Raw genomic sequence first — 24,615 nt, forward strand, 5'->3', positions numbered from 1 at the left:
GCAATATTAAGAAATTGATACATCATTTATGATATCATTGATTGAAGTTAGGAGACTTTTTGCCATGGCTATATAGCTAACAAGTTTGCAGCAGGTAAAAGCAGGTGACTAAATTAGAAAAATACATCAAACTGCACAAATTGCAGCTATATAGCACTTGATTTTAACATAATTTTCTTAAACTACACTAATTTGTTTTTTTTTATCAACAAACATTATAGTCTATAATAAACTTTGGTGATGTTTACGTTGAAAGATAGGTCGGTATGAGATGTGTCCTCGTTTTCCTTTAAATTATGACCCAAATTTCTTATAAATATACCACAAACTGTTTTTGAAATAACTTAAGACCCAATTTAGTGAGAGACTGAGAGAGTATGACTATTCTTTTCAAACCCATTTGAAGATAATGGGCAAATAGTCTATTACCAATGGGTCTATATCCGAAGTAAACATCAGTCGGATGCCCATTTTCAATAGTTAACTGAATACACAAGGATCAGTTTTCTAAAAAAAGAATATAACATTTATCAACGATTTTTATATTTTATATTTTTGTTTAAATTTTTTTTCATAATAGTATTAAAATTATAATATTTTATAAATTTATAATTTATCAGTTATTAATTTAATTAATTTTTCATTTCTATTTATATTTAAAATTGAAATTTCTATAAAATAAGAAAAATATTTATTTTCATAATCGTATACATTATATTATATGTTTATTTTTGTTTCGATCATTTGGTGCTTTAATATACCGGATACATACATTGTAATGTATATGTGTTCTAAATATATTTGTACAGATTAACATAAATATTTTAAAACAGTTTAGATAAAATACATATTTTATTTCTTATCATTTAAAATTTATTTACAATAGTTATTAATTTTTAATATTAATAGACTTACATTTATAATAAATAAGAAAATAAAATATTTTATTATCTTGTTAAATTATTATATTTATCAAATTTAATAAGTATTAATTTATGAAAGTGTACAATATCAATATTTGTTCTTATAATTTTTTAGTAGAAACAAAATTCGATAGTAATTTGAAAGAATAGTTTTAATTTATATAAATGGATATTCATATCGTCTCTATGTTCATCCTCATCACAACAAGAATTATACAAATAATAATAATAAATTACACATGCGAACGAAAAGAAGTAATTAATAAAACAGTAATCGAAAAGCAGAGGACCAAAGGTCCGCTCAACTCAAAAGCTCTCTAAGCCAAAGCGACAGCGTATAGAGCTCCGGCAACAAATGTTCCCACGAGGAAAGCTTGATTAGCCCATGCGGCGCTTACAGGCGCTTCAGCACCGGTATCTGGTCCCGGAGCCGGAGCCAAAGTCGGGGTTAATCCAGCGGAAGGACCAGAGGAGGAGAAGCAACCGGAGCTGTTGTTGGAGAAGTAGTTGGAGCTGGAGTTGGCTCGTTAACTGGTACCGGTGGTGAAGCAACCGGAGAAGGTGTTTCTGCTGTCATGGGAGGAAGCGACGTCGGTGGAGAAACGGTGGTGGTTGGTGCCGGGGCTGGAGCTTGAGAGAAACATGAAGTGGCCAAGAAACCAAGAAAGATCACAACTTTCAAAGCCTTAGGACTCATCTTTATATTGATTCTGTTTGAAACTTGCAACTCTCTGTTTAATGTTTTAAGCTCTTGTTTCTTTGTTTGATGGCGTGTGGAATTATGAGAGAAGAGAGGTTCTATATATACTCGATGGTTGGGATTAATCAATTAATTATTGTTGTGACTTGTGACACTAATCATGCAAGCTACATACGTTAATACAGCATGGCTTAGCTTGACAATGGCGGTTTGAAAATAATTGTATGTGTTTTTTTCTTCTTTATTTATTTCTGTTTTTTTGTCATTTTTTTTTTCATTTGACTTGGCGTGTTTGGGATTCTGAAGTTTCCTTGAAGGATCATCTACATGGAGGCACCAAACTGATGCACTGAGCTCTGCCATGTGTTTAAATTGGTTGTTTGGTCTCTTTGACTGTGTCTAAATTTGCTGTTTTTGCTTAACCGCGTTTATGGACTTGAACAGTGCCGTGCCAGCCTTTCTAGGAGGCTTGAGACATGTTTTAAAATCTGATTTTGTATTTTTTTAAACGATATAAAATAATGAAAACGAGTAGTAATAATAAAGAACATATAAAACAATCATGATAACGTTTTAGGAATTCTTGTTTTTCTTTCTTTTTTTATTTTGCTTCTAAGTCATATCTACTCATGAAGGCATTTTCTGATTATTTTTATTAGATTCAAAATATATAATCAATTGTATAACAGAAACTAAAACAAGCAGCGGTTTCCATATGTATTATAAACAAAAAAAAATCTACTATGTTAGCCATCAATATTCACAAAACTAAACATGAAAATAAAAACTAATTATAAAGTGTGAGTACAATTGCCAAATAAAAGTGTAAATACAAAAGATTTTTTTTTATCGTAAAAGGAGTACAATTTTTTTGTGGAAACAAAGTTTGTAATAACAAAAATCATTAGAATTCTTCTAAATTAAATATATATAAATAAAGAGAGAAAAGTTTATTTTATTTGTTAATGATTGGATTTGAACTTATGTGGAAGACATAAATAAATTTATACTATTAAAATCATTCGACTAAGCGCAATTTTGAAGATTTGAGGCTACTTTTAACACACGGGGTAATTGTTTTGATTCAGATTCATAATTAGTATTTCTTGTCTCATGGATTTGATCCAAAAAAAAAGGATTTAACCTTTTCTTGCAAGTATTATATAATTGTTTATGTTGAAAAGTTGTGTACATCTCGACTGTATATACGCGGGCAGGGGCTGGACGAAGCTGTCATTATGTTGAAGTTAATTTAATTAATATTTAGGAGAGGTAATATATATTAGTATACATATATGGTAATTCATTCTTCTTGAGTATTTCTATTATTCTTCCCAATATTTTAGTGACGGATTATTTGGTTCCCATTATTGTGACAACCTACAAGTTTACAAACTTAACGCGCATTCCCGTTTTCTAGTGGTATTAGTATTCTATCGGTTTCATTTTAATTATCGTTTTAGATTTATATCACATATAGAAAAATATTTAGTTTTATATATTTACTAAATAAAAACATCATTATCAATATATTTAACCATATTTTAATAAATGAAAAATATATTAAAATATAAAAATCAATAAATTTTATATTGAAATTATAAAGCAACATATATTTTTAAATAAAAAAATTTACTTTGCAACGACAGTTGAATTGAAATTACTAGTACTTAATTAGAAATTGGAATCTACCTAACAAAGTATCTTATATATTAAAACAGAAGTCACAACTTTGATTCATGTGTGATTTTTTAAAAAGTGGACCTAATGAATCTATTCTTAAAAAGTCATATTACATTTAATATCTAATCTTATCATTTAAATTTTGGGCATACCAGAAATTTTTATTGGGCTATCAATAATTAGATTTAAACAATAGATGATCCATTAGATTTATAGATAGTATATATTAAATAGATATAATTTAATGTTGTAATATTATACATTTATATGCTAAATATTTAAATATTTGTCGATGTTAACTTTTAAAATTATAAATATTTTTTTAAATAACAAAAAACATATTATCTAACAATGATTAATCTTTACTACCATAAACCAATGAAAACAAATTTTAAACTATATAGTTTATTTTAAAAATTAAACAAAAACTAAATATTTAATTATTTACTCGATAATATAAATCTATGAAGTGGAAAGTTTAATTTTGTAAAAACTTTTTAAATTTGTGAAATGTTACAATGTCTTTGAATATGACAATAAAACAATATTATACTAATCTTTATATATAAAGTTATGATTTTAATAATGAAATAATAATCCAAAAATATATATAGAAGAAGATACAAATACATGTTAAAGTTTGAAACAATCTATTCAATTAAAAAAATATACAGTAAACTTATTATGTTTTAAAAATGAATAGACACACATATATATATATATATATTATAATATATATCAATTTATAATTGAAAACAAAATATTTATTTAAAAATTAATAAAAACAAAAACCCGCACGAGATCTAGTTTCACTTAAATTACAAAATTGTTTGACCTTATATGCATTGTATCTTCGTAAGAAATGTATAATTTGAATCTTTATTTCCTGACAACCTTATCATAGTTTCTAATTAACCAAAGTATTATTACAATTAATTTAATTCATAGAACTAGTTTGAACAAGGCCTTGGTAAGGCCAAGGCCTCTCTTTGTAGCTTTTGGTGGACGGTGGCCTTAAACAATTTTTGTTTATTGTCAAGCGCAAAATGTTTTTTTTTTATCTCTTTAACCTGCACACAACTTGTTTAAGATTTTAGAGGGAAATTGACTAAAAAAAATGCAGTTGAATAAGCAACGTATGAAACCAATGGATTGGCCGACAACGCCTGATATATGCGGATAATAAATTAAAAAGGTACATTTAGAGGCAAAACCGATCTGCCTCAAGATGTCTACATGCACTAATCTCACTCACTGGTACAACTCTAGAGTACATGAAGTATAATTCTTAAACGTGTTAAGGTTCCGTTTATTGCTTAAAATTTTGGTTGCTACATTAATATTTTGGACTGTTAAATACCCTGACTTGACATAGCACAATACTTTTTTTTTAAATATACATTTGCTCCAAACCTAGAACTAAACTTAATACTAGTCATAACTGAGCATTTTTACCAAAATGTAAAGCATTTGGATTCAGAAATGAACATGGCGCGCCTTACTACTAGTCATGGACTCATGATTAAAGTTATAGATATTTCTAATTATCTATCAGAAAGTGCACTGCTTACAGAGCTAACAAACACATGAATGGTCGAAGAAGGTTTTTTTTGTTTTGATACTTAAGCCATCTTTTTCTTACTTAAACCATATTTACATTTCAAGAAACAATCTCCAGACAATCTCTTTCAAACATTTAAATTCCTCTCTTTCTGAATAACAATATTGCATTACATTTTAGTTATGTTACAAAATGATCAATGTACCATCATAATTATGGTCACATCACATGTAACGTAGAGAGGAAGAAAAAAAACGTAGAGAGACATGACAATCTACCACCGGTTAAACCCGGTCCAAAAATCTCGCATCGCCGCTTAAAAATGCCAATCACTTGTTACGGTTCGTCACCTGTCTTCCCGGTAATCCCGTCCTCCCTATTTAACATTCCAAAAGCTCTCCCAAATTAAATAAATAATTAATTCAAACTCCGTCTCAACGACCCACACACCGATTATTACCTTACGCGCCACGATCCGTCCGCGAGATAACCTTTTCTAAACGATGGAGCCGCCGCCGCCGCCGCCTAAGTCAGATATCGAAGTGAAGATTGCGCAGAATCCAAACCCGTCGCCGATCGTCGATCCGAAAGCTACGGATCAAGGACCGAAGAAGGGAGGCGACAATGCGAGCATCGAGATTGAAATCGAGACGAAAGGGAGCGATCCAACAACGGCGCAACCGCCGGTTCGAACTGGATCGAAGAAAAACGTCCATTGGAGCCCCGAATTGGTTTCCGGGTCTCAGGAACCGGATCATTCGTCTTACCCGGCCGGATCTAACCCGTACATTGCTCGTTCTCCCCCAGAGACAACCGATGCTTCATTAAAAGGTTAAGAGTGTATATTAGGTTTCGTAACGGTCACGTTGTGTGTCCTAGCCTTTTATTAATGTTTTCAAACCCGGCCCGACCCGTGACCCGGTTCGGATTTAAACTTTTGATCTTTTTTATTTATTTATAATTGGAGCAGATACGATGGAGACTGTTAAAGGAGCGCTTGGGAGATGGGGAAGGAAAGTTGCTGAAGCTGCAAAGAAGACGGAGAGCCTCGCGGGGAACACGTGGCAGCATCGTAAGTTCTTTTTTTATTATTATTACAATATGATCATCTTGTCTTAATGATGTTTGTACTTTTGAGTGATGTCTCTTATGTTCCAACCAGTGAGAACTGCTCCGAGTTTTGCCGATGCTGCTATGGGAAGAATCGCGCAGAGTACTAAGGTTCTTGCAGAAGGAGGGTACGAGAAGATTTTCCGACAAACCTTTGAGACCGATCCAGAAGAAGAGCTGTTGAACTCTTTTGCGTGTTACTTGTCCACCTCAGCTGGCCCTGTTATGGGAGTTCTGTACGTATCCAATGCTAAGCTTGCTTACTCTAGTGACAACCCTCTTTCTTACAAAAATGATGGTCAAACCCAATGGAGCTACTACAAGGTAATATAATGCCACACGTGTTGTCTAATCAAAATTAATGTCTCGTTATGAATCGTTTGTGGAGAGTGACCTCTAGGAGAAGCTGTAGTTATAGTGATAAAGCCATGGACTTTAGATTCATTTTGTTATGGCTTCATCATGGTTTTATACATCCAAGTCATAATAAAGTCATGGGACTTTAGGTTCAGTAGATCTAACTTGCTACAGTAACTATAAATCAACACTTTGTGTCATCTTTGCTTGGTTGTTAAGACAATGGCCTCGTTATGATATTTGTTTCTAGTAATGCGATAGCGTCAGTTTTCATCTTTTATTACCCCGAAACCATTCTATACGTTAGCATCAGTTTAAATCTTGTAGTCAATGCTATAAACTTGGTAGAATGAGCATCAGCTTTCGTCTCTTGATAATTTAAATTGTTTACTCATTTCAGTAAACTTGCTTGACTAAAACTTGGTTACACTTGTTACTCGTTAGCATCAGTTTGTCAGTGCAATAAACTTTGCTACGATGAGCGTCAGCTTTCATCTCTTGTTCTTTGTTTTATACATTTCAATAAACTTTTGCTTGATTAACACTTTTGGTGTCTTGTTTGTTTAAACAGGTGGTTATACCATTACATCAACTTAAAGCAGTGAATCCATCAGCAAGCATAGTGAATCCTGCAGAGAAGTACATACAGGTGATTTCAGTAGACAATCATGAGTTCTGGTTCATGGGTTTCTTGAACTATGAAGGCGCTGTCACCTCTCTGCAAGAATCTTTGCAAGACAGTGGTTTACGGTCAGTGTGAGTGATTGATACACACACACACACTTGGTGGATTCTTTGATGACCATTTTAAGCCTATTGATGATTGAGATACTTTTTCTTTTTCTTTTTGCTTAGTTATATGATTACAGAAGACTCGATTAACATTATTTGCATAAATATATAATCTCTTAAATTCTTTTTGCTATATCATGTCTGTCTTTTGTGCCATATCTTTCCATTAGGTGTGTTGTTGATTGTTGTATAACGGCGTTGAGAAAGACCATGACGTGTGTGTGTGTGTGTGTGTGTGTGATGCAACTTATTATAATAGTCAAAATGTAAGACTCCTAACTGCCTTTGAGTTCTTGAAATCATCAGTATATATAACGTTCTTGGTTCCTTATTTTGATGTATCGAAAACCAGTGAAGTTATTTCAAAGCATTGGTTTCATTGAATCACTTACCGAACTTGTACAGTTCAAATGTGTTTCACCATCACTAAGGACCGGACCACTTTTTGTTTTGCTTTTTAACCTCTTCTCCTGAATCTGTTCACGGTTTCTCTACTTCAAAATTATCTGTAGTACTATAAAGTGGTCCTTAACTTCTATGATTCATCAGTTTCCACCTGAATTTTGGTAAATGGTCCCTTTTTTTATCGTGACAAAAAAAAAAGATCCCTTCTTTTTCTTGGCCCTTTCAAATTTTAATATTGGAACTAGATCTTCACTAGCACAATCGTACGGGTGATTATTTTCATTTTATATATATATATATATATACTCCCTCTGTTCCTGAAAATAGGATGTTTAGGTAGAAACACACATATTAAGAAAACTACTTTTTGTCTAGAAAATATCATTAAAACTATAAATTAATTGTACTCAACCAATTACAAAATAGACTATTAAAATATGATTGGGTACACATTTTTTAATAAAGTAAAAGTTACCTTGAAAAATGAAAACATCTTATATATTGAAACATCAAAAGTCTATAAAACATCCTACTTTTAGGAACAGAGGGAGTATTTGATTTACATAATTTGTGGTATATAATTTTAACATTTATCATATTACTAGTGATATCTCTCTTATTTTAAACCTTAATTATATCTTTATTATCTATGTTTTTGAGGTTTCTTATGTTGTCTATTGGTGATTTAAATTTTCTACTCCAAAACTCTTTGATTATTTACAATTAATCTTTCAGTGTGAAACTTTTATTTACAATTCTTCATATATCATACATCGTGTTCATGTTATATAATTAACACTTAAACCTACAACTACATTTGATAAATACCACACTGAAAATAAAAATATTCATATGAAATATATTTTTCAATCATTCATCTGTCATTTATGTTAATGACATAAATTGGTACAATAGCTATTGCACATTCAAAATTGCACAATATAAAAGAAACAAAAATAATTATATTAATCAATAATATATGAATATGGTCTATTTAAAATAAGCTTGATTATCTTTTTGCAAACAAAGCAACCATATACTTCTGTTATTGAAAAATAAAACTAAATCGGCCAGTAAATTTAATAACAGAAACTGAATGCACTTTCAAAATAACATTTGTAAATCGATCATTCATATTGATAACATATTTTCAATATTGTGGTAGAAAATTCTAAATTAACAAATCCTAACTTTTAGAGATGAAAGATTTAATTGAAAAACATTATGTTAAATTAATATCACAAATTTAATACAAAATTGTACATGAGTTTAATATAATTAAAAAATTAATTAGATACTTAAAAAGTTTTTTAGTAAAAATTAAATATACATTATATTTTAATATTTTACGAAAATAATTAAATATTAAAAAAAGTTTTTTAAGTGAAAAAAATATACATTTATATTTTAAATAAATACTAAAGTAATTAAATATTTTAAAATATTTGCTTTAATGAAAAAAAATATATATTTATATTGTAAATAAAAAGATATGAAAATATTTTATTCAGATGTAATTCAGAGAAAATATGAGAATATCTATTTGGTTTTCTAAGAATTTTTAAAATAATTTAAATGTGTACACAAAAATTTATTTAAATAGTTTTCTAAGGGATGATCTAACTTAAAAAATTTACACATAAAATGAGGTTGTGACTTCTATTTTCATAGAATAGATTGAATCGTTAATAGTATACATAGAAACAATGACAATTTTCTACATAAATTTAACTGTAAGGTACTTTCATTAAATAAATTTACCAAGGTAGTTTATGTATGCGATATTATTAGTTTTCCATAGTCTACAAGTCTACAACTCACACATAACATGGCAATGATAGCAGAACTCAATAGATTCCTATAATGAATATGTCAAAACTACAAAAACGTGAATCAAAAAAAAAAAAAAAAAACTGAGCGTGACAAAGGGGAAAAGCAAGAAAGTGAGGGCCAAAGAGCAAAGAGAGGCTCAAATTCTGTGAAGCTTGGGGTAAGTTTATGAAAGGTCCACCACACTGATCACTCTTTTATCACATGTGGAACGATTTTCTACATGCACTCTCACAGGCTTTTCCACTTTCTACATTTTGACCCTTGTTTTTTCTTTTAAACCTTTATCCCCCATTTTACTTTTTTTTTTCTTTTCCCTTTAAGGAATAGCATAAATAAATCACTAATTTCGGATTATTAAATCTGCAAATGTGGTGATCAAAAGTTGATGAAGAGGTTTCGTAGGAATAAAATTATAAGAAGTTAATGTTCACGAGAACCAAAATCTCTCTTGCGGATATTAGTTAGAGATCTTATTCAATCTAGTGTAAGTTCCTATATATTGTTAAAAACATGTCATAGAAAAAACTTATGTCTTTTTTTTTTTTTTTTTGACAGCAAAGAATTTACAGACTCAAATGTGTTTTTTATATCCTGTATTTTTTTTAAAACTAATCCTAATCAGTTTATATCATGGATTCCATTTGCATAATATAAGCTGATGAAAATTTATTAGTACATAATGGTTAGACAAAGTGCAGTGTCTTATTTGTTTGTCGACAATATTAAACAAATTCCAATCTAAAATAGTTAGTTAAGTTTGTAATTAAGAAAATTGACCAGGCATGCCGCATGCAGCAACTTACATTACATTATAGCTTATATATACATTACATTAGAGATTTTATAAATATTAAAATACAGTTTATAGATATTACCGAAATGTATAATTATTCCGAACACTAAAGTTAAAAGTTATGCCTGAAATCACGATATCAAACTAGATTCGATTCCCTTGTGGAATTAACCAAAAAGAAAAAATGTACTCACTAGTCTATAATAAGTATATCAAATAGGTGAAATTAAAGGCAAGTATATAACTGGATTAGTTTGATTTATTCTTAGCCATACTGCGCTGAAATCCGATATCACAACTCTTCAATATAATTTGACATAATTTCATAACTAGTAAGAAAAAATCTAAATATTTTTAAAAAAATATTATTTAAAGCAATTAAAATTGAGTAAAAGTTATTCTAAAAATATAGGTCTTTTCCATTTTATCCTTATCAAAAGGAAACCGCAAATTATTGATATATACTGACCGAAGGCGATCAATTTGAAAGCACATTATTGGCATTTGCAGATCTCGAAATTGGTATTAATTTTGATACGTGATGTAATTTAAAGACTTTTTTAATTTAAAGACTTCTTTCTACAACTGTAGTTTGAAGATAAATATTTAGAAGACCTTTTTTGAGGGGCGGGAAATATACTCAATAGACTTATAGTCCTCTTGTTGACAAAAAAAAAAAGACTTTAGTCCTCTTTCACTCTTCATATGATGCTTCTCCTTTTATTGCATGGAAAAAGGATCATATAAATTATTCTTCTCGAATTTGTTTTTTTATTATGAATTTACATATATTACATACATTCAAGTATACAAAGAGAGCCAAGTAAGATGTTCCAAATTTTTGGATCTTTATTTTATTTAGGAAATTATTGAAAGATGTGTAGTTTTAATTTATTTTGTTTCTTATCAATCAAAAACACCTCTCTGACATCATGCACATGAATACATGACCAGTTAGTTGCTGCTGCAATACACATACGCACTTATATAAAAATATTTCAAATGACAATCATATCAGGACTGTCTCTTATAAAGAAAATTGTTTTACAGATTACATTTACATTTAATACAAATATCAACAACATGCCTTCTACAGATTTGCACTCGGGTGGTGAGCACAATAATGATAATAGTAGAAATCATTTTTATACACTTGTTTAACTTAGAAAATGTTGTTATGAACAAAAATAGTTCCATTTATGTGAATATACACAATAAACTATAAATGTGAAGAAAAATACCATTGAGAAGTATAGGAAAACCTAGAATTAATGTTCAGTACTACCCATAAATATTGATCATACCAATATGTTGTCGCCAATTATAGAGTGTAACTTTTAATACTCTCTTCAACAGAATCCTGCATTGAGAGGAGAATCTCGTACACATTTTTGGTGTTTAATTTAAACCAACCAATTATTTTGAATGATGTTCTGAAGTTACAACTTTCAATAACTTTTCGTAACTAAAATGAAGACTCTTACTATAATGTATCAACAAATAAGTGGTGATGTTTGATGGAGTATATAATGTAACGTGTATTTGGTGTTGTTAGAGGTTGATTGATCACATTTGTTTTTCTTGACTACTGAACCATAAGAACTGACACATACATAATGTCTAGGAATAGTCTTTTCTGGCAAATCTAGGAAGAGAGTAGCTAGCTAATAGCTAATGCTCATACAAGAACAATAATGAAGTAGGCTGAGTGTTTTTTTACTAATCTCGAAACTTGTTACTAGTATATTAAGCTCATTAACTAGATATACAGTCCCATATGGTAAGGGTCGGCCTCTAGTACGAGCAACTAGCAAGTAATTAATCTTTTTAATACGGTCGTACAATAGCTATAAAGTTGTCATAATGGAAGTAAGTGAAGCAATTTAACTCTGCACACAAACATGCATATAGATACTTTTAACCCCCCAAGAAGATGCTCATCTCGTTTTACACCCATCTCGATCTAACTACTTAAATTGTTTACCTAAATATGTTTTTCTTAAACAAATATATTATCTAGAGTTGTTAAACCCCACTTTTTCCTATCTGGAATATTTTACTACGTCTCAAGTTTGCAAGATCAAAGCAATGAAGCTAAATCACACTAACTAAATCAAAAATGAAAATATTTGTCTTTTGTCATTATTGGTGAATCAGATTTATACCATCTAACTGATCATGTAATGTAACCGTTGAATAATCCAATCATCAAAAACTTGTTGCTTATTAAGAAAAATTTAGTAGTACACATTTTGTTTATGTGTACTTGAGTACTTTGGAAGATGTACGTATGTGGGTAGCCATCATGTTAAACTATTTTGATTATATAATAATAATATTAAGCTGCAAGAGAATATGTACGAATATATAATGTCAAAAATAAATACTATGACAAAGTAACAGAGGAGATTCCCAAGGCTTCTTCTTGTGCTCAGAATATTAGTTTTTTCTGAACACGAGGAAGGAGAGAGCAAGAAGAGATGTTGACCGGTCGCATAGTCAATACAAAAATTAGTGGGCCCACTAACACCTCTTTACGGGGCCCATTATGGCTTTCCTTTCTCCAATCCCCAAAACATGCAATTTTCCTCCAGACCAATTAAATATTTTCCTCAAACCAGGAAAAATAAAAGTTAATAGTAATACCGAGTCAATTTAATCACATAAAGTGATAAAACCAAAAAATCCCTATTGCAAACAAATTATGTTTGAAAGTATTCTGAAATTTTATTTAAAGCTTTTATACATTATAAAGATAAATTAAAAAAAAAATCATTAATAAAAGTAATTTAGATGAGGAGGTGTTATTGGTTTATATATTTTTATTGATTTAGAAATTCATATAGTATTTATAAATCCAAGTAAAATATACAAATTTTCAAATTTTTTCAGATTAGTATTTACAAAACCTCCGGATTTGGGCATTTGTATTTTTCACAAAGAAATCCATTCAAATACATTATGAAATCAAATCAATTAGTAAATCCGTATGATTGAATAACTTTTGATTTGAATTAGAATTTATGAATCATTAAACGAATAACACTTGATTTGAATTATAATTTATGAATCATTAAACGAATAACACATGATTTCAATACATATTTTAAAATCATATAACCAATAACATTAGATTTAGTTTGGATTTTCAAATCCATCAAAATACACCAACCAATAACTCCTACGAAAAAGATAAATAACTTTTTCATTTATATATGATTAAACATTTTCGTTTATATAATTAAAATAAACCAAAACATATAATTTTAAAATTTGGAATATCTAGATTTACGGTCCAAAAATCTCAAAAACTTGATTCTCTTTATCTTTTTTATTTTCATATATTTTTGATCTAATGTAGCAGAAAAAAATCCCTTGGAGCAAGAACATGAACCTCATCATCCTCAATAATGACTTATTGACTGCCACCTTACAGATCCCTCTTTATTTTTCCTCTCTCTCTCACACAAAACTCTTATTTCCAATCCAATTTTCTGATTGAAGATGAGAAATTAAAGAGAGAAATAAAAGTAATTTATGTGAAAAAAGGAATAAACCAAAAATGAAAAGAACCTCAAATGTCATGACCCTTATGGTTTGGTGTTGAAAATCAATTGTATAAACTTTATTCCTCTCTCATTGTTTTCTCCTCCTCTTGTTGCTATTGTTGTTGTTGGTGTCTGGACTACTCTGTGAGGAATTGGTACATGACTCGAGTGTTCTCTCATCACTCTTATAGCTCAAACATGTTGCTTCCAACACTCCAATTGGACTCACTGGCACCACCCTAGCCGTTAACCTCGGTTGCTGCGGCGATAATTTAGCAGCTCCGGGCACTTGTTCCCCTGTGAGGCTCCTCATCAGACTCAAGCATCCCATCACCCTCTCCTGCCAAACAAGGACAATGGGCCATTGATCAGATTCCATCACTTGATGAAATGTGCGAACTTGAAACAATAAATCAGATGGGTTTTACCTGTTTGACATATGTGAGATTAGACAACGTCTTATCGTCATCAATGCACTTTATTTCTCCTGAAATGGAAGCAGACATTGCAGCTGCTGCAGCTACCTCAGAAGGCCTGAAGTCCAAGAATTCAATTGCTGCATTCAATTTTTTTTTCAAATAGTAAACAGAGCAAGTTAGTTGCAAACATGGAAAGACTGTTATAGCTTTTGCTTCTGATCAAACAAAGAACGCACCTTTAGTGGTGTTCAAGATGAACTGTGACGATCTATAGATCAAATTCTCTGACACGTGACCGTTGGTCTTGTAAATGAAATAATCAATGAAGGAGAAGGGAGTTAGAGCTTGCAGTCTCCAATTCAAAGTGTTGAGTACCAAAAGTTCCATCCTTTTAATCGTTTTGGCCTCAAAAACAAACTTGGGATCTCCCACCTGCTCATTCAATAACATTTTCAATACTCACTAAACTAGTTACAAGGTCTGAGTTATTAATGTGTATTGCACCTGTAATTCAACAGTTTGAGGCACATCTGATTCTTCCATTTTGGCTGCTAATGATAAGCAAGAGACAGCTAGCAACTGAACAGCCCAAGTCTTGTCCTTCTATGCAATTTCAATACACATATACACACACGATTAGTAATTAGAAAAACCAATCCAAGAGTGAAGAAGATGAATATTACTTACTGGCAAGTCATAGGATGCTAAGAACCGATCCAAGTAGTTCATGGAAAGACATATGCACAGCGTTCCAAAATTGTAATGAGCACAAGCCTGTTTTCAGACAACAACAACAACAATAATAAGTATTAAAGACAAAACACTCAGTTACTCAAACAGATCAAAATCTCAATCTAATGAGAAGATCTCAAAAGTGTGTTTTTTTTCCAATTCAAGACATCTAATCATCAGAAAGCCTCTTTTAAACTGATCTATCAACTGATCAGACAAGAAACTCAAAATCAGACAAAACCAGATTTGATGTTTTTTTGACATAAAAGATCAAAAAAAGGATAAAAAAAACCTTTAAAATCCAATCCAGAGCTTGGTTTCTAAGACGCAACTCCCAATCCCCAGAACGCAGCCTCTTGAGATACTCATCTCCTGGCGAAAACTCAACCTCTCGCTCCAACATCTCTCTGATTCTCTCCTCTCTCGGCGACGACGGAGAACCCATCATCGGAATTGATCCGTCGCCGTTAAAGTTATCGTCTTTACTAAAAAGTTGGTGATTATCGTTCGTAAACCCGCCGCCAGGGATGGTGGTTTCATCGTCGTTGTCAGTGATCCATGAATCGCTGGTTTCTCCACAAGTGAGATTCTCAGCCATGAGTTTGATCTTTGGTTCTGTGTGTTTTCAATCCTTTTCTTTATCGTTTATTTGGTGGTCTCAAAAGTTTCAGAGCGTTCGGACAAAACTCAAAAGTGATCAAGAAGGGAGATTTGTGAGGAGTTTATGTTTCCAAGAGCTGCGATTTTCATGGGAAGAGAGAAGAGGAAGAGGAGGAAGTGGGTGAGTGTGTTTTAGGGTAGAGAGGGGGGGAGAGTCCACTCTGCGTAGAGTCGAAATGTGATACACAGAATATACACTACAGAGACATTTTGGAAATGTATTAAATACTATTCATTAACATTAAGATATTGTATGCACAATATGTGCAACTTTTACCTCTGCAATTTATTTTGAGTTATGTGTAATTCCAGTTTTAACGGATTATGGTTAAAACTTCAATTCCTGGTTTATAATTTTAAATAATTTATCTATATTATTAAAGCAAAATCTCAGAGTAAAATATTGCTCTTAGTTAACATTTACCACATGGTATGCCTTTGCCTTTTTAGAATAATTTTTAAATCAATTCGCCAAATAAATTTGCAACCAATCAGATATCATGATTTTGATAACCAGTCACATTAATATTTGGAAGCAGATAGTTAGTAACCAACTGGAAACTAAATATATTATAAGCATTAATGTGGATTTCATTTTCATCCATAAAATCCCTAACAAAACCTACATCCCAATTCACAATATATACAAAATCATTAAAAAAAACCTTTATGTACAACCACTGAAATTTTAACTATTCCATAAGAAATGTCGTACAAAAAGAGATGTCATACTATAATATAAATAAAATATGAAGGAGAAACTTAATTACATTTTGAAATTGAGAATCCAAATCGTGAATCCATTATAACAATAAAAGTTTTTATAATCAAATACACATTTCATTTTTAAAATATACTTTTATATGATTATAACAAATAACAAATCACTTTTTTTCAAAGTGTGGATCAAAATCTAGTGTAGTTATTATATATATTCTAAAAAATATTTTTTCAACTTTTATTTTTAATAGCTTTTATTTCAAGTAACATTACATATTTTTATTAGTCATTATAAACTACATATTTTTAATCCTGATGTTTAGTATTTATTTATACTGAAATATTATGATGTATAATATACTAGATCTTGACTCGCACATCCGTGTGGGTTTTGTTCTTTCTATACTAAAAATATTATAATTTATATAACATTATTATGTAACAATACTATTTTACATAAGTTTTTGTATTTTGTAAAGAAAAAATATTTTGTAAATATTATTATGTAACAATATTATTTTACATAATTTTATGTTTCATTTCTAAAATTTAGAATTTATATGGAAATTAAATTAAACTCGACCTATATAATAAAGATGAATTTTTTGGGATACTATTAAAACAACAAAACTTTTTTTAAGAAAAGAAACTATAATATTTTGTACTTGCAAAATAAATTTGTAGTATAATCCTATTTGAGAAATTGCTTGACATACACCAACTTGGATAGCATTTTAAAAAAACTCAACTAAAGGATTGATTGTTTACATTTTTTAATGTTTCATTCCTATAGTTTAGGATTTATTATTTATGTGGTAAATTCAGTTGAGTTTATAAAATTATGTAACTAATTCATATATATTTATAAATATTTTGGGAGGGTTAGTTTTTTCTTTTTATAATAAATGTAAGATATTTATGAAAAATTATAATAATTTGTAGGTAAGTTTGAAAATAGTATCAAATATGAAGTAAAATTAAAATTTGTTGGAATTATGTTATATACTGTAATATTAAACTAGTTTGATAAATGTGTGTTCTATTCATATAGAATAGTGTTGGAATATTAATTTTTTGGATATATATAGGTTATTCATGCTATGACGCTAGTATGCATATATATGATAAAAGTGTGTTCATGTTTAATGTATTCGTTCATGTATATATTCATTTCATATATCTATTGTTCGTCCATTTATGGTTGCAGTATGAGATGTAATACTTTATATATAGTGATTAATAAACTAATTTGGTATAGTTTTTAAATATTCAAATGAAATGGTTTTTTTTAACTCAATGGAATATATAAATGCTAATAATAGTTGACTAAAGCTTTATATATACGATATTTAAAGAGCTTAAAAGTTTCATCTACGAAAGGGGTATAAATTAAATTTTAACCATTAATAAGAATACTAGATTATGTTAAAAATTATTGACATAAATTGTAATGTTACATGATACAAGCATCTAAAGCTGTGACCTCTAAGAGATAGTTTAAATTAAAAAAAAATCACACATATAATAAGTCATGATTTATGTGTTTAATAAATAAGATATTTTTATTTTAAAATTTAAATAGAAATGGATATTGCTTTCTAACAAAATCTTTTAAAAATCTTTGTAAAACATATTTTTGAAAAGTTATAATTTTGAGTTGTTATTATTATCATTAAAATATTTTATATAATTTTTAATTTTCTTTTATAAATCAAACTAAACTAAATTTAAATTTCTGATTATATTTTATGATAACTAAAATTTAAATTAATCAATTTTCGGAAATAAATTTTAAAATTCAACTGAAAATATTTTTAAAAGATTTTGTTAGAGATTTTTTAAATAAATATTTATGTTTTGTTTTCAATAAGAAATAAAGATATTAAAAGATATTATAACTAAAAGATATTATAATGAAGCTATGTACATTTGATAAATTTTCAAAATAATGATCCAACTTAAAATATCACACATGAAATGAAGTTGTGACTTCTATTTTAATAGAATTGATTTATTAAATAGTATCAAAATATTTTGAATACGAAATAATATCAAATCATTTAAATAATTTTTTATATATGAATTTTATTCAAAACAAAACAAATGATAAAAATATATTTATCTATGTTAGTATAAACTTTATATAAGCTGTATGTATAAATTTATGATTTTAACATAAACACATATTTATGATATTTACTGAACTGAACTGGACTCAAAATGTATTAATTAATCATATTTATTAATGTATTTAGTATTATTTTTTGCAAAAAAAATGATATTTTGAAACATTGTACGCGGATTAAGAAGATTGCAAAATGTACTGATATATCATTACCTAATGTATAATAATCTAAATACAAATATTTTAAATAAAAAATTATTGGTTATTCAAATTAGTAAAACATTCTTACCAGTGGCCGGATGCAAGATAATTAATCATAGGTGTCAAAATATTTTTTTAATTGAAAACTGCATAAATATGAGTGGACAGCATTTGAACTAAAATGTGATAGCGGTCAAAAATGTTATTTGATTGGGGTCATTTATAAAAAAAATGGTAAAACTTAAAGTATATTTTTTAAATTTCATGTGGGTCAATTATCCCATCAACTAATAAGCTGCCTCCGCCACTGGTTATTACATATATTTTCTCTTTTGAACAAAGAGTTCACTTTAACTTTTTTTTTATTACATAAAGGTCATTTTAGAATTCTAATATAATGCATACTTACTTTCAAATTAATATTAATTGCGAATTACATTGATTTTATAAATAATTTTTTTATTTCAGTACTACCTGAAGTTTTTGAATAAGTATCTAAGTCATAAGTAACTAGGTAGATGTCCGTGAATTCATGGATTTAATTATTTTTAAAGTTTAATATATCTAATATTTGTTATGTTTGACACGCTATAATATATTTTTATTTTTTCAAAATTTAATGTGGATTTTATTTGTTATATATTTTCTAAATAAACAGGTTTTGTATCATTTGTTTATTTTGATTTCTATTAATTTTAAAATATTAATATGACTTTTGTAATATTTTATTAGATTTTTGTCAACAACTATTAAAATATTTAATGTACACTCCAATTTAATTTGTTTGCAGTCTTATTATATGTTTTGTAGTTTTATTTCCAAATGTCATTCAATTAACATTACATTACATTTCGAATAATATTTGCTAAAAATAACATATATACGATAACACAAATAATATAATTTTAAAAGATGATATGAACATGATAATAACTGCTGAAATAACAAAATAATTTGATTGGTTAATATGGTTAGAGTGGGAATTGGATTTATAATGAGTCTTGGAATTTTCAAGTCTACTGTTATTGGTTCATAGATTCTCACATTCTCATTAAAATCTAGTGTTATTGGTTTGATGATTCAATAATTCTATAAAAAATCATTTGTTATTCAAAAAGTTTATATTTTAATGATTATACAGATCTATTAAAGTAAGTGTTATTGGGAGTTGAATTCTTAACATTTTAACTCACAAAACAAGAATTTGAGAATATTACATGTTTCCCTTGAATTCTTATAATCACTACATTACTTTATTTTCATAGATTTTCACAATTTACAAAAAAAATTACAACTCTTTCAAAATTTAAAAAATCTCTCAACTTTTAAAATCAACAAACTCTAAAGAAATCTAAATCCCACTAACTCTCCCTTGGAGTAGAGGAAAATCGAGGATTGATGAAACATTTTCCTTAAATACATATTTGTTATTGGTAAGTATTATTTGTTAGATTATTTATGTAAGTTGGTTCTTGATTTAGCTTTTTTGGAACTGAATTAAATAAATATATAAAATAAAAGATCATTAGTCAATCAAATTAAAACAAATAATTGGAGAGCTCTTATAAGAATGACACATAAACAGAAATCACTTTATTTCTCAATTAATATATAGTATGATTTTTTAATAAACTTGAAAAAATTAGAATCTTATTTGAAAGAAAAATTTTGAAAATTCTCATAACCTTTTTTAAAATAATGTACATTTATTATGGGCTAATTTTCCAAAATGCTAAAATTTAATTATGTCTTAAATATAAAAAAATATTATTATTTATATTGCTAATAGTTTCAAACAGTCTTTTAAGCATTGGATATGCTCTAATAAATTATCTTTAATATGGTGATATGTAATGTAAAGATGATTGATCAGCAGGCAAAAAAGGTATGTGTCAATATCTCCAGCTCTATACATGACACAACCACTACAAACATCATTAGCATAAACTTGTGGAAAGACTTGCTGAACAACTAGTAAACATGACAAGAAAACAGGTAAAAGCAATCGAGTGTTTCATATCACATTAGACTGAAATCTACATTCGACATAGATATTCACTAGCATAACTTTGTATCCTATTTCAGATGAGATAAAATCTATTAATAAGACTTTTTCATCACTAAAAAAAAGGATCCGAATTACATTAGTTAAGCACAAAATATTCTACTAGTACTTAAGGAGTTATCTTTCAATTTTTTGTTAGTTCCAACTCATTTTTTTAACAATTTTTTAAAATACAATTCCACCAAAATTATTCTTTTATTTTTTTTATAATTAAAAATAGACTTTGATCCTCACGCCTGTGCGCGTAACTTTTCATTTTGTAAATGTCTAACTTTGATATTATCGCAAATGTTTTAAATATATGATTTACATTTTAATGTTATTTATTGTATAACTCTATGCTTCTTGGTTAGGTTTTTTGTTCGACATTATAAATATAAATTATTTGTTTTATACATTTTTACATTGTTGTCAATTGTTATTGCATAAAAACATATTTTTGAGTTCGGTAAAATAAATTAATAATATAAAATAACTAAATAGAGAATTTTCTTTTTAAAATTTCTAGAGTTTACATACACTACATTTCAAAATTTTATTTAGTTTTACTATAGAAAAGATATTTGTATAGGATCATTTATATTTTCATGTTGTGTTTAAAAATATACTTTGCATCTATCATTTTAGTATACTGTGGAATTTTATAAGTAATCACATTGTTCAATTTAAGTAAGCCCTATTATTTTAGTATATTTTATACATAGAGCATATATCATATTTTTTAGTAAATTTTATTGTTATTAAGTTAAATTTCAAAATAGTATCCCACTTTAATTTTTCTTAATAAATTTTTATATAAAATTAATTTATAATAATATTATATTACTAATTATGAAATTAATCAATGCATTAATTTAAAAAAAAATTGGTAAGATTTTGTTAGAATTTTCTCTACACATTTTGTTATAACTAAAATTTAAATTTACAGTTAAAACTAATTTAGTATTAATATTATTATAATTATTAATATTTTTTAATAAATGTTATATATTTAATAAAATAGATGTAACTAATGAAATGGACCTAATATGACTTTTTATGGTAGATTAAAATTGTGCTTCTCTTTTAATAGAAAAGATATGAGAATCTCAAATCATTATGTGTCTTACCAGTTACATATAATTTATAACTATAACTGAATTATTAAACCAAACAATAATTATTATTTAATAATTAATTTAAAATTTATAAATAAAATTTAAGTAAATATATACATAAAAATATAAATTCTTGCTTTACAACATACTCTTTATTAGACTTTTGTTATTTTGGAGATCCATCTTCTCATTTGTATATACACAACATTCAGTTTCTTATATTTTCTAATTTTTTTGTTTTCTAATTTTTTTGTAAAACCTTTGAGATTTATCAAAATTACTTTATTAATATATTTTTGGATTTTCATATGTTTTTACTTATTTTTAAAGCTTCCATTTAAAAAAAAAAATCCCCAAAAAATTGATAAAACTAACTAAACTTTATAGTTTCGACTTAGCATAAGTTATGGTTTTGTACAAGAGGAAAAGGGACTTAAGCATAAGTTATAAAATATATGTTCTAGATCTTAAAATACGGATTCATAGGTTGAAGAGAAGTGTAAAACGGAGACCACTACATCATAATGAATCAGACTGTTATTAAACTATCTATGTTGCTTTTTTTTTATAAAACTATCTATATGTTGCTTTGTCCCCCTTTCACTACATAATGGACGGCTTTACAATTTGGCTAAGAACCCCCCCCCCCTTATTTCAAGTGCAATCCGTGAGGAAAAATGTTTATGTAAGGTTTATATACAAAAGTATAAAACCCCAGGAGTCCAATTTTTTCAAATGAAATTATTTTTTTACGGCACATTTATTTTTGGGTAACTAAAACTGGTTTGAAAGTTGTTAGAACTTTGGATGTTTGTGATCCAAAGCATATAAGTTTTATTTAGCAATGATGATTATTTGACAATTTAAATATCTTAGCTGGCTTTTAACTAAACTACCCAAAATGCCTCTTACTCCCATTCTATTTACATTTTCATTATAGCCACCGGTCAAAGAATACTATAAATCTTGATTTTACATTTCATATAACATTTTACCAATCAACATAATTTTGATTAATCAGACCACAATTCGGAGCATAATCATTTTTGTGGATATTGTTACTGTTATCATATTGATTAGCTATCATACAAAAGAAAAAATCAGTTGAATATATTGTGTTAATATGATGTAATAAGTTTTCATTATGCGTTAAATCCCTCTATATTATTTCTAGAGATGGCAATCATGGACTTGGACCGCAGATCTGGCCCGTAAAGAACTGCTGAGTGATGGTATTAGGCCGGGGTTTTCTAAGTCCGTAAATTAGCGGACCTCGCGGGACGGGTTGGTGCGGTATTGAGTTTTTTCGAGATGGGCCGAAGCGGACCATGCGGAATTACAAGGATCCGCGCTTTTTTTCATTTCTTATTTTACTTAAAAAATGAAAGAGAAAGAGTGAGAAGAAAGTGATTCGGGTGACTTCCTCCGAGAAAAATGAAAGGAGTTCTAGAGATGATGATTAGAGTTCTGGCGATTACGATTAGAACTTTGACGATGATGATTTGAGCTCAGGTGATGACGATTCAAGCTCCGACGATGACGATTCAAGCTCCGACAGTGTTTTGATTTAGTGTTTTCTTTTTATTTACTTTGGGATTGACTAAGAGCTTTGATTTGGTGTTTTTATTTATTTTTTGGATTCATCAAACTAAAGCATTGGTTATGAACTTATGAGTTATAAGTATTGATTATGAACTCAAATAAATAATGAGACTAAGCTATATGGTTAGAGCCTTGTCGACTAAGCTATTTAATTCTATAACAATGATGTCGTTCAGCTAAAAGAGTTAGTCTCGTTACTTTCTTCGATGTGTCTTCTATTCTTCATATTCTTTCGTTACTGGTCATTGTTCTTTCGTTACATCAATAAACTAGAATACACATCAAACTGTACTGATCATGTTTGTAATATGTTTAGTCGTGCGGACAAAAATATAATATCACATGTCCTGCAGGCCAACCCGCGAAGGTCTACTAATACTGTGGTACAAGATTTCGTTACTCATTTCGGAGACCGCAGCCCGCAGTAGCACTGATCCGTCGTGATCCATTTGAAGATAAATTCACTGCGGTACGAGACGGGACATGACGGATAAACCCGTTTGCCATCTCTAACCATTTCATGACTAAATCTATACTATATTAAAAGGGTTATATGAGCATCAGAGAAGCTGTCCACGTAGGACAATTAAATCAGCCAATCAGGTGGCTTCTCTACGACACGTCAGACACGGGTTGACCAAAGGCGATCCTCGACCCCTTTTCTTTTCGTCTTCTCCGTCATCTTTGTTTCGTGCGATCGCCGATCTGGCTTACTAGCAATCAATCCCCTCCCCTGCAATCAATCCTCTCACCATTTCTATACACTATTTGATCTCATTAATGGAACCTTTTAGCTTTCCCAATCTGAGATTCTATATAGATCTCGCACTCCACCTCTTATCTTCACTAAAACTTATTCCCTCCTCACGTCAGCCAGTTGCCTTCTTTCTTACTCTCACGCGCCTCCTCTAGCGAACGAGCGAGGTAATCTCCAGTCATCGGAGAAGGAATCCGAGGCGAAACGCCGCTATTTGGAGAAGGATAAAGGACAGAGCTCGATTGAGAGGATCCTTCTCCGTCTACGGAACTTAGGATTAGCAGCTTCTGACGACGACGAGGAGGACGATGCGGAGGATAACGAGGAGGAGGATGTGAAGAAGCCGGTGACTGAAGAAGAGAGGTTAGGCGATTTGCTGAAGAGAGAGTGGGTGAGGCCTGATGTGATACTCGCTGAGGGAGAAGAGAGTGATTATGAGGAGGACGATGATGTGTTGTTGCCGTAGGAGAAGAACGAGGAAGAACAGGTGGCGGAGAGGAATGAAGGAGATGGAGGATTGTTGGCGGTGAAG

At 29.2% G+C, this 24,615-nt stretch overlaps 3 protein-coding genes across 3 annotated transcripts; 1 reads left to right on the plus strand and 2 right to left on the minus strand.

The window, feature by feature from the left end:
• Positions 1-1,057: 1,057 nt before the first annotated feature.
• LOC106446435 (classical arabinogalactan protein 2) lies at positions 1,058-1,714 on the minus strand. Its single transcript, XM_013888162.3, is given in 2 exon segments — positions 1,058-1,392; positions 1,395-1,714. Coding segments are annotated over 2 exon segments (378 nt in total). The 5' UTR covers positions 1,621-1,714; the 3' UTR covers positions 1,058-1,240.
• A 3,559-nt stretch (positions 1,715-5,273) lies between these two features.
• LOC106449794 (GLABRA2 expression modulator-like) lies at positions 5,274-7,453 on the plus strand. Its single transcript, XM_013891490.3, has 4 exons — positions 5,274-5,698; positions 5,838-5,939; positions 6,030-6,301; positions 6,906-7,453. Exons 1-4 carry the CDS (start codon positions 5,371-5,373, stop codon positions 7,092-7,094), a joined length of 891 nt encoding a protein of 296 aa, XP_013746944.2. The 5' UTR covers positions 5,274-5,370; the 3' UTR covers positions 7,095-7,453.
• Positions 7,454-13,515: 6,062 nt separating this feature from the next.
• On the minus strand, positions 13,516-15,723 carry LOC106446434 (cyclin-D2-1-like). The gene is made up of 6 exons (XM_013888161.3): positions 15,149-15,723; positions 14,812-14,898; positions 14,629-14,727; positions 14,361-14,556; positions 14,134-14,261; positions 13,516-14,045 (listed from the first exon to the last, which is right to left on the minus strand). Exons 1-6 carry the CDS (start codon positions 15,452-15,454, stop codon positions 13,794-13,796), a joined length of 1,068 nt encoding a protein of 355 aa, XP_013743615.2. The 5' UTR covers positions 15,455-15,723; the 3' UTR covers positions 13,516-13,793.
• Positions 15,724-24,615: the final 8,892 nt, after the last annotated feature.

Source organism: Brassica napus, chromosome A4 (assembly GCF_020379485.1).
Source record: "Brassica napus cultivar Da-Ae chromosome A4, Da-Ae, whole genome shotgun sequence".
NCBI classification, from domain to species: domain Eukaryota; kingdom Viridiplantae; phylum Streptophyta; class Magnoliopsida; order Brassicales; family Brassicaceae; genus Brassica; species Brassica napus.